Raw genomic sequence first — 12,054 nt, 5'->3', positions numbered from 1 at the left:
TTATTGAACTATAATGTATATATGGAAATGTGTACAAATTATAAGCTCAATGAATTTTCACAAACTCAAACTATCAATGTAATCAACTCAGTTCAAGAAATTTATTACCAGCACCCTTGAAGCTCTCCTTGTGTCTATTTATATTCACACTTCAAAGATAATTATTAACCTCTCACTGCTTTGATTAGTGTGGTCTATTTTAGGACTTTATCTAAATGAAATGACGTATGTCTTCTTTTGAGCCTGACTTTTTTCAAGCAACCTTGTGTTTGTGAAATTAGTGCATGTTGTTGAAGTTGTAGAGTGTTTTACATATTTGAGCTCTATATTATACTATTTCAGTGCCAGCATTCTTTTTTAATTGTTGTCAGTCTGAAAGTATAAAATACAGTGTTATAGTTTTCACACACAATCTTTGATTTAATGTGAGGTTGAACTTTTTTTTTGGCTTCACTGGTTATTTATATTTGCTCTAGTGTGACATTGGTCATTTATTGTTCCTCTGTGGTAATACTGGTTTCTCTACTGTAAATAAATCTTTCACTCTTGCCCAAGCAATAGGTTACATTGGCCTTTAGTTACAAAATAGAAGAATGACTGTTGTTTCCTCACTCTTTCCCAAAAGGCCAATTAAGACTAAAAACTGTTCTTTTGACAAGGTAACAAGTTTCCCTTCTGGGACTCCTGTAGTTGCAGGGTCTTGATCCTCAGTAGTGAGAAAAGGAACATGATACATGGATTCCAGATCCCAAAAGTGAATCATCCACATTTCGGGCTAAAGCTATTTCTCACCTATCAGGCTGATTCCTCTGACTTTTGCTACTTTATACTTTTTTGGGTGTTTTTTCAAAACCTGCTTTTCTTGAAATGCTGACCAGTCCTGGTTAACTGTTTGCTGCCCCAGGGTAGAAAGTTTCTCTAAAGTTAAAGCTGACCCATACCCCGGACTGATAAAGGGTGAGATAGATAAGAAACTCTACTTTAGGGATTTGAGAATCACTGGGTAAGAGGAGATTCTAGGACAGAGATGATTCTGGTTTAATTAATTTAGGGAGAAGCTTAGACATTAGTCATTTGAAAAGGGCTCCAGGTGATTCCAATGTTGACAGGATTGAGAATAATGGAAATTTCTGACTCCTAAACTGATACATTCAGATCCACTGAATAGATCAGTTTTAACCTATAAGTAAAGAAATGCCCCTGCCTGTTTATATCATGGCAGACTCCCAGAGACGGGTCAACGTCTTAATATTTGTCTTTTCCAAGTACTGAACAATGCCACAAATTTCACTTCTAAAGTATAATTCCCCATTCTTACTGCTTTGATTCATAGTAAATTAAAATTGTCCTAAAGGTACCAGTATTTTACTGCTGAATATGACTGAGCTTGTCAGATCATTATGTGAGAAATGTTGTGGTAATGGAAAGAAAGCAATAGAGACCTTCCCATGTTGGAGAGTATAAGAAGAAGAAATGGAGGTACAGAAACAGTCTATCCTTTGTAAACTTTCCTTAGGTCCCAAAGAATTCCAGGGCTTTTTAAGGACTGTAGTTCTTCCTTTGTGAGACTTTGTAAGTATCCTTTTCAGTCTTGCAAAGGAAACTCTAGGCAAGTGGTTGAAAACCCACAGTCCCTTTGGCATGCCTAAAGGACACAGGAGCCAACTGAGAGAGCTCCCAATGGCCAAATGTTGAACAGTTTGAGCAACAAAAGACATAAATTGGTATTACGTTATAACCCAAAGTGCAAAATAATTACCTATAATTAGCTATGAGTCCTCCCTAATATAAATACATGTTAGAATAAGTAAATAAATGAGAATGGACAAATTTTCCATACAGAAGAATTCAAAATTTTTGTGTAGATACTCCCCATTCTTTAAGTGTGAGCTACGCATAGTGACATTTTTCCAAAACGTACAATACAGAAAGACTGTGCGGAGACTTTATAGTGCAGATACCTGGCAGACACCACCTCAGCCAGACAACAAAAGTTAATACCAGCCGTCGTAATTTATATTGATATTATGTATCCTTGATATAATGCTTTCAGGATGGCACTTTAACTCTGTGGTCTTCTCCCAAAACTCTATAACTCCGGTCTTAACAGGAGAAAAACTTAGACAAACCCAAGTTGAAGGACAATGTACAAAATACATGACAAGCACTTTGGGAGGCTGAGGAGGGGGGATCACATGAGGTTAGGAGTTTGAGACCAGCCTGGCCAACATAGTGAAACCCTGTCTCTACTAAAAACACAAAAATTAGCCAGGTGTGGTGGTGCGCACCTATAATCCCAGCTACTCAGGAGGCTGAGGCAAGAGAATCGCTTGAACCCAGGAAGCGGAGGTTGCAGTGGGCCGAGATAACACCACTGCACTCCAGCCTGGCTAACCGAGCAAGACTCCATCTCAAAAAAACAAAATAAAACAAAAAAAAACATGACTTATACTACTTAAAATAGTTCGGAGAAACTGTCACAGCCCATAGGAGGCTAAGGATACCTGACTACTAATATGGTATACTGGTGAGCTCCCAGAACAGATAAAAGACACCAGTTTAAAAATGTCTTTAGAAATGTCATTTTAAAAGTCTAAAGAAATCTAAATATTGCATGGATTTTAATAAAAACTTGTCGACATGTGTTCTTTAGTTACGACAAATATACCATAATAATATAAGATCTGACAAAGAAGCCAAACTTCAGTCAGGTTTCTAAAACTTCTCCTAAGCCCACCTCTTCATTTCCTTGTAAAATCCAGTTTTAGCAATTCCTACTAAATTAGCTTAACAAGAACCCCTATAGTCAATATCCAAATGCCCGATCTGATTAGGTCTCTCCTCCTCCACCAACCCGAAGGTCATGTCTGATCACCCTATCCTGTCTTCTGCAAAAATCCTGGTAGTTCAGTTTAGCCAGAATTCCTTTCACCCCTGATGTTTTCTCCTAGTAATTTTTAATCCACTGACCCCCACCCCACTCCTTGGCTATAAATTCTCACTTGCCCATGCTGTATTTGGATTTCAGCACAGTCTCTCTCTCCTGCATTGCATGTGGTCCCTGTACCTACTGCAATGTTCCTAAATAAATTCATCCTTGCTGTGCTTTAATAAGTATCATTGAATAATGTTTTCTGTAACAGATGTTAACCATAGAGAAAACTGAGTGTGCAATATATAGGAATTCTGTTTTATCTTCACAAATTTTGTGAAAATCAAAAACTATTTTAAAATTAAAAGTTTATCAAAAAAGTAAAGAAGGGAAGGAAGGCAGGAAGGAAGGGAGAAAGAGATTCCCACATGAGCAGCAGCTGTCAGAATCTTGTCAAAATTTAAAATTCTCAAGTCGCAGCCCAGACCTTCTGAGTCAAAAACTCAGGGAATGTAGCAGTAACCTGTGATTGAGAACCATGATCTAGTTGGTTGGAAAGAGCTCTGCTTCCAGGTGCTTCTCATTTTAAATGTGATCATGTTACTTTTTCTTTAATGCCCAAGAGTGAAGAATCGGATTAGGCTTTACTGTATCTTCTGATTACCGAATTGTTACCTTTCACAGAGGAATGGCAGGCCTGCCTCTGTTCTTCTCATATTATTAACATTTGAACTCCGGGGCCCTTCTCAGACCCTGTTGTGCTCATGTCTTCCATAACTTCTCCGGTACACAGAGAGCTCTTCCACCTCTGATATCCCCAAGTGCATAATCATGTACCAAAGCTCATGTTTCCAGAGGCTATAAATCAAAGCAGAGTGTAGATTCCCTGGAGACAGAAGATTTCACCTACCAGATAGTGACCTTGGGTAAATTGTTTATTCCCTCTGTACCTGAGTTTTCTTTCTGTGAATTGGGGATGATACAAGAGTATCTACTTCATGGGTTTTGGGGAGAATTGTGAATTAATACACATAATTTGTTAATAACAGCATCCAGCACTTAGTGAGGAACCAATAATGTAAGCTGGCGTTACTGCTGGTGGCAAGTGTTTTGTCTCTTAAATATTTCTTCCTTCTCCCAAAGTAGTGGAGTTTTGTGTCCAAAACAACGAATGTCTCAATAAAGATTTGGTGAGTTGAATGGGTAAAGTGAGCCCACAAAATCCTATTTCAAACCCAGTGACTTCTCTCTCCCCTGCCCTCACATACCAGTCATCTAAGGCACTTTGATGTTGAAGTAGAATGTTGAAAATATTTCATGTTGCTTATAAAATGCTTTTAGAATAAAGTTAGAGAATTGGATAATATGTGAAAATCTGGAGTAAATTAACCTTACTCTAAGCTTCACCACCTACAGTTGAGCCGTTACCAACGAGCAACACCATTTTACTTTTGATCAAAGATTATTCTAGCTCCAGAGAGCCTTAGCAGAATTTCTGTTAGCCTCAAAGACAAGATTAGACATAAAAGAAATAAGCACCCTGGGGACCATTCTGGAGGCCAGTGGGTAAGTGAATATATTTGAATAACCAGTTCAGATTTTGCTTATTTGCAGTTTACCATAGGTTAAATAGAAATGCAACAATTTACATGCCATAAACACACAAGCTTTAGGTGGTTTGGTTTGTTTTCCAGATGGGAATTAATGTGGTGGACTCCGCAGTATCCGGATTAGGTGGCTGCCCTTATGCGAAAGGTGCTTCTGGGAATGTAGCCACTGAGGATTTGATATATATGCTTAATGGCCTGGGGCTCAATACAGTAAGTTACTTTAACGTATTTTAATATTCATGCATTCCTTGCAGCTCCAAATTGCAATGCTTCTAAGATGTGGGAAGCAATTTTGACGTCAAAGTTTTACTACACTTTTGCTATTTGCTAAAATGCACAGTGGGAAAATGCAATAAAAATTCTTTTGGGGTCTTTATAAAGTAACTCATTGCTATAGCTCAATCACCAATAATGCTACCATTTCACATTTTTATAGTGCTTCATGACCTCTAAAGAACTTTTTTCATGTATTATCTGATTTGATTTTATACACTTTGTGAGTTGAAGCCTGTGTCTTTGCTGTTACGATTGTTGAGTTTTGCAGTTTTGTTTTTTGTATGGATGTTTTTCTTGGAGAAAACGGAGATCTTGATTGTCTCAGTGACAACTGTAGCTTCTGGAAGAACTCCCAGGGCACTTTTTAAATGATCAGTGAAAGAGGGGAGCTTCATAACACAAAGCATATGAGACACTGGATGGCAAGAATAGTCTCTTTGCAAGTCGTACTGGAAAAGTCACATGCTATGTAACCATGTCCACCAAATTCAGCACCTTGTTTTGCCCTATGATTGTTAACACAACCTGTTAGTATATAGAACCGATTTATTTAGGAAAAAAATAAAAATCACAGATAATTAGACATTTAGAATTTCTGAGATGTAAAATAATCATCTGTATTGTAAAATGAATTTTTTTACTCTCTGCTGCTCCTATTCCTCCTTTTTCCTCATTCTACTTACAATGATGCTCCGGCTGCATTAAACTTGCTTCTAGTCTACAGTTCTGTACCATTTTATTCCTCACTTCTACTCCTTGCTCAGGTTTTCACTACCACATGAAATGGCCTTATGCCTCGTATTCCATTTGGCCTGGAAAGTAAGACACCACCATCCTAAAAATAAGCCGTCTAGCATCTCCCTGCCTATCCCCCAGGTCAAACTGTTAGGTCCCATTCCTTAGTGTTTTCATGTTTTCCTCTGAACTTACCACAAGGTTATATAATTATCTTGTTTATGTGTCTATCTTCCCATGCAACCACAGAGCAATTATGACAGCTTATTCATACTTTATACTTGGTGCCTGTGGCATAAAGATGCTCCATAAATATTTATTGAAAGACTGATTTCACTTGGCACTAAACACCAACAGCTGTTGCCCATAAACACCAAAAGCTATTGCCTATTTTCTCTGGTTAGAAATAAATGTTATTTCATTTACATCGTATCTTAATCATTTATATCAGAAGCTAATGACATAAATGAGCGTAAATAGCTCCTTTCTTAGAAATTTAGATGACTGAATTGAACTCCATAGCTGATAGCTGATGCTTAATATATGCCAGTTATGTTGCATAACTCTGGAGTTCAAATGCAAATAAATCAAGTCTATTCCTAAAAATTTCAACATCCAAGGGTTGCTACATTGAGTAGCTGCCACAATTCAACTAGTCACCCAAGGCAACAAACCAGGATTCTCTATAGAATTTAATCTCACTATGGATTCCATGTCCAATCAGTTACCAAGAGCTGCTAATTTGACTTTAAAATATTTTGGTTGTCCTTCCCTTACTACCTCTGCTATGACTACATTGATGCAGGTCTGCATCTCTTTCCTGGGTGTTCATCCTATATACTGGTCGCTGGCTCCAGACTTGTCTTTAAAATCTATCTTCCATGCTACCATCAAAGGGTTACACCTAACATATAAGTATGAATAGGCTCTACTTCTGCTTGAGCACGGATCAGTGGATTCTAATTTCCTGAAAGCAAGCCTGTGCTCTATCACATAATCTGGCCTATTATTACCTTTTCCAGGGTTAATGGTATATTTTGCCTTTATCCATATACGCCATGGATATTTAAGATATCTTGGACTGCTCTTCTCTCTGCCTGCATACAGTGCCCCATACATCCTCCATCCTCTTTTATACTTTTTGTATAAACCTCGGGTCAGGCTTTACCCTTCTTGGCACTTTTCCCTGACACATTCCTTTCTGCATTTTTTTTTCCTCAGTGGGTTGATGGCCTCACATCTCTGCCTCCATAATAACCTGGGCATATCTCTATTTGTGGCTTTAATTATGGTACAGAATTTTCTGTTGTGAGTCCACATTGCTTGCTTGAACTTGAAGGCAGAAACCACATTCTACGTGAGGTTCTTGAAACTCCAGAATCTATCATAGTACATGAGACATATTTAAGCACCCAACAAATGATTTAAGAATACATGCAGTGTTGTTTCATAATGATATCTACTGATTAAATAAAATGGTAGAGAAAAGCCAAAACAAAATTCTTCTTTGGTGCGATATCAACAAATTCTACTGTATAATTGTGACAAATGGACTTACTGAAAAGAGAAGAAAGACATTAATGACAAAAATCTTTCTGTCAACCCTTGCTGGATGTAATTTATAAGTGAAAGGCACCTGAAGTTAATTGTTTACAGAATTTAAGTATCACTGGATTAAGGATGTTAAACAGATACTCCACGTAAAGCCATTACCACGACAAAACCAACTTTCTCAAACCAAAGCAAATGTTAGTATCCTGAAAACAACTTTGTAATAAAAAGACGTCATGAAAATAATTTACAAGTATCACTTTACAAAATATTTTTAATTCTTAAAGAGATAAGTAATTAGCTATATCGAAATGTCTCCAATTTCTAAAATGATATTCATTGTTATGAAAAGCTCCTATGAGTTTTTGTACTTGTCTATTTTATGAAAGTGACAAGTTTTCATAGATATTAAAAAGTACTTTATAATAGCAAGGAAAACTGAATATTTTCCATTTGAAGCCCACATTGTTTCTAGTCCATATTGAGGGGGAACATAGAAGCTTATGAAATGCCACGTAAGGGCAAGTTTGTGCTTAATCCACTTAATGCTTTGCCTCCTCCGGTGACAACGAAAGTGCTGGGTGGAAACTTTGATAGTGACCCCTTCCTTACACCAAAGCCAAGAGCATGTCCTGAACTTGCCCTTTATACCCAGCTGCATATCTGTCATCCATGGATTTACCTGAGCTTTTGTTGATCCTATTTATACTTTCAGACAGTACAACCTCTCAGGCAAACAAGTTCCAGATGTGTACTAAATACCACTTCATTTTATTTCACTTGCAACTACCTCCTTCAATATCATACTAGTAATAGTATTTCTGGCCTCGGTTTAAAAAATATATATGTATATATATGCATTCACCTTTTCTGTAATCCTTATGGCTTTTTCAAGTTTGTTTCTTTATATAGTAAAGAGGATAGTTTTTTTTCTAAGTCAGTTCTTATCTGTAAACTGCTCCAAAACATTATTTTGATTGTCGTTTGCTGATGCTTTGTTGACTGCTTTTCTAGTTCCATTATTGTCCTTCCTAGACTCTAGATACCAGCCTGAATTATGATGTTTTTCAAGTGTGTCTACCTATATTATTATACAAGGGTCAGATTAAAGATATGCTGTAATAAAGCAGAAAAATCTAAAATGTTAACAACATTATTCATGGAAACAAATGTTGCCCCAAAATTGATAATGACCAACACCACTTTGTTTAGTAATTTTAAATGGTTAAGTAACTACTAATAAAATTTAAAAGGCTATGTTTTATCTTTTTTCTCTCTAATCCCTCTGCCTTCCTGATATTCCTTCATTTCCTCACCAGGGTGTGAATCTATACAAAGTGATGGAAGCTGGTGACTTTATTTGCAAAGCTGTGAATAAAACCACAAACTCTAAAGTAGCACAAGCCTCCTTCAATGCTTGACTTGAATGGATTTATGACGTACAGTTGAGAAGATCAATTTCAGCTACAATACTCATCTGAAAATCATTAATGCCAACTTGCTCTGATATGTGAAGTAATGGACAAGAGTGGGAAAAAAGAGATCCTTTTCAAAAACATTATAACTGGATAGATTAAGTCAACAAAATGCAATATCAGTCATCAGGTAAATTGCAAGCTGAGGATAAATAATAAAACTTGTCATAATTTTGAACTTGGAAAAAAGTTTCTTTTGCTCTCATAGAAATAACTTTTTAATTTAGTAGATGGGAAAATTGACTTCATATTTCCCCAAGTATCAAATACTGTGTTAATACTTAATCAAGCAGGCTTAACACAGTGTACATATTGTCAGTAGTTTATGAGCTCCTGCATAGTATGCAGAGTGTGTGGCCTCAATATTATACATTATGCCTCTGGATCTCAACTATTCATTTGCCAAGTCAGTTATGTTATGGACCAAAAGCCAAATCTCCATCTGACCCTACATAATTTTAGCAATAGAACTTTTATATTTCAAGTATGGCTAACATCTGTTAACTATTTCAGTGACTTTATCTGGTTCCAAGAGGCTGTGGCCAATGGCAAGATGCCATATCCTGGAAACATATTACGACCTCCCATGTTTGTTACATGCATCCAGTTTACCACACTTTACCTGTCATCAGTTATAGTAAAAACCAGCATGGTGTTACTCAACTATTGAGAAATTGTAAGCTATTTTTTTTGTCCTGATATCTAAATTGCAGTGATAAGAATAGGTTGATACATGTATCATAATCTACCTTTATAATTTTCAGATCACTTTCAAATTGCCCAAGGAAATATTGTAATCCTAAGAATATTAAGATAATTTTAGGTTAATGAAATACCCATTTTCCTTTTATTCATGGTGCTTTGATTACCCACATTATTTTTTGGTGTACTTTTTAGTGGTTATTTTAAAAGTTGAAGTGGCTGAAATTTTGTCTATTGTCTTAGAATTGATTGCCAGAAATTGCAAGATGTAATATATCAAAGTCAGGGATGAGAAGCAGGAGGACTATTCAAGATAAACTTCTGTAACCTATGCATATTTTATGGGGGCAGTATTATTACAAATGGATCTGAAATGTCAGTTCTAGTATTTAGAGAGACTTCTCTAATAATACCGGGTGATATTATCTTTGAGTAAATTTGAATATAAATTGAAACATAAAAATGAGTATTGTGAACTTTCTAGGAAATATTCATTAAAACCATTGAAATAAAAATAAATTCAAGAAAGTAAGAGAAGTACTGATTATGTTGCATGGTTCTGGAGCAGGAATACTGAGAGCAATTCTCTGTTTTGGGGGTTAATGTTTGGGGGTTGGGGGAAATGCAGGGAGCAGACAAAAATCAAAGCTGGTTGTGAATCTTTTTCAGTTACATCTCCCTGTGCATCTCTCTTCACGAAGCACATGACCCTGCACACTGGCAGTAATGGGACACCTGCAATTAGCGTGTACAACTGGATACGTACCCCATATTCTGAGGAGACTGACTTCCTATCTCTTACAATGCTATGCTGTTCCTAATTTCAGATATTTGGAAAAGCATCTCTTGTTACAAACTGCCCATAGTAACAACTAAGGGGATGATGGGAAAGCATTCCTGTTTTGAAATGAAAACCATGGACTTTGAAAGACAGAGCAAGTAGTCAGAAACTCCAAGTACAGTCTACAGCACAGTTACATAGCATCCATATCAGTGTACTGAGTCACTTCCATGAATACCTTGATGCTACTGAATCACATTTAGTATGAGAAAGCTTGTTGTAGGTATTTGGTATCCTTTCTCCACACAAACCATCTAAATCCCTTTGATAGTTTAAGAGAGTTTCTCTTCTGGTTTTATTTTCTCCACCTTATTTATCTTTTGGCCTCTTCCTTCTCTATGTTTGACTGCAGACTCACAAATGCACAGTTGCCTTCATTCTTGCAACTCAACATGTGGTCCAAGACCAGCAGGATAATCCCCTGGGACCTTTTGAGAAACAGAATCTGAGACTTCACTCCATACCCATTGCATCACAGTTTGCATTTTAAACAAGATCCTTACGTGACTCATATGCAAATTAACTTTGAGAGGCACTTGCCTATTTGATACCTCCTCTTGGGTATCCAACAGGCATCTCGAGCTTCATATATATTCAAAATTCTTGTACCATTTTTCACTTTGTGCACTGTAGTCTACCCCACTGTCTTCTCTGTTTTTGGAACAAGGCACACTCAGATCCATCTCAGGTCCTTTACCTTAGTTTTTTTCTCTGCCTGTTTCCCTGGCTCTTTCCCTGGGTATGATTGGCTCCCTCTTGTCATTGAGGTCTCAGCATAAATTTTACCTCCTTAATGAATCTTCCTGGACAACTCAGTTTAAAGTAAGTCCTGTTACATTCTCTCACATCAACTCATTTAATTATTAATTATAGAATTTTTACCTTCTTGTTTGTTTATTCTTTCTTTTTCCAACAGAATATATACACCATGAGAGCAAGGGGTTTGCTATCTTCTTCACTCTTGGTTCCACAGTGCCCAGAACATAGTGCTAGGGTCTGGCACTAAATACCAATAAATGTTAGTTAGAGTGAAGAATAGAAACGGGTTTAATTCAGACATTTGGGAATTGAAGGAAGGAAACTATTCTGCATGAACTCTGTTTTCTGAATATATACATATATATTTCCTGAGCCCTTAATAGATTTTTAAGGTTTATTTGTTCCAGTTTATATGTTGAATGATTGAATTAAGGAATGAATGCCTGTATACACCAAAGAGGTTGTTAAGAAATGTTGGATAAACCAAAATTGTAAGGGAAATACATATCTTTTTAAGCAGAATAAAGTAAAAGTGAAACTGCTGGAATTGATAACAGCAAATGGACAATATCAATAACAACAAAAACCTTCCTGAGGTAAAGAGGCAACAGCTATAATAGCATCTAATCAGCTTTGCTATGGGCATGCCATTGCTTTCTGTGTGTCTTACACACATGCACACGGGCACGCACGCATGCATACATAATACATCATTCCAGATATGGCCAGAAAAATTTAGTTTTCTCAAACTTCTGTAACCTGTCTCTTCTCTATCAAAGAAACAAGAACTGCATTGCCTATTTAAAAGTCCACTGTACATGTCATCGAAGAAAAGCGAGCCTGTTATATCAGCTGTTATCTATATTACTAAGAGATAAAAATTTCATAATGACTTGATATCAAGACCTTATTACCTCAGTATTCCTTAAATTCCTTTAGTAATTTATAGATATTTCAGAGTCAAGTCTTAGCAGAGACATACTCTTAATTTTCTGTCGCTGACACATAAGCAAACTTATTCTCTGTGATCTCAATTCATGTTGTACATTAGATTAATCAGTGGATGATGGGAGAGTAGTTTAACAATATTGATGCCTGAACTTCACCCTCGGATATTTTGATTTAATTCGTCTGGAGTAGTACTTCAAGCATCAGCATTTTTTTTAAAAAAATGTATACAAGGCAATTCTCATGTGCAAGCTTAGTTGAAAATCTCCAATTTAGAGCAATGGT

The 12,054-nt window shown here is 36.6% G+C and overlaps 1 protein-coding gene across 5 annotated transcripts in view; it reads left to right on the top strand.

Moving 5' to 3' along the window:
- HMGCLL1 (3-hydroxy-3-methylglutaryl-CoA lyase like 1) overlaps nucleotides 1-11,139 on the top strand; it is a 146,908-nt gene extending 135,769 nt beyond the window's left edge. For 3 of the 5 annotated variants that reach the window (XM_055389823.2, XM_055389828.2, XM_055389826.2), the window contains 2 exons: nucleotides 4,567-4,692; nucleotides 8,364-11,138. In XM_055389823.2, the coding sequence (XP_055245798.1) occupies nucleotides 4,567-4,692; nucleotides 8,364-8,465 (228 nt within the window). In that variant the 3' untranslated portion in view covers nucleotides 8,466-11,138. Of the gene's footprint in view, nucleotides 1-4,566; nucleotides 4,693-8,363 lie in introns of all 5 variants that reach the window. The other 2 variants (XM_055389824.2, XM_055389829.2) reach the window with 1 other exon arrangement.
- The last annotated feature ends 915 nt before the right edge of the window (nucleotides 11,140-12,054 follow it).

This window comes from Gorilla gorilla, chromosome 5, assembly GCF_029281585.2.
Source record: "Gorilla gorilla gorilla isolate KB3781 chromosome 5, NHGRI_mGorGor1-v2.1_pri, whole genome shotgun sequence".
In the NCBI taxonomy this organism is placed as follows: domain Eukaryota; kingdom Metazoa; phylum Chordata; class Mammalia; order Primates; family Hominidae; genus Gorilla; species Gorilla gorilla.
The sequence above is the reverse complement of the archived record's forward strand: the minus strand, read 5'-3'. Positions and strand labels throughout refer to the sequence as shown.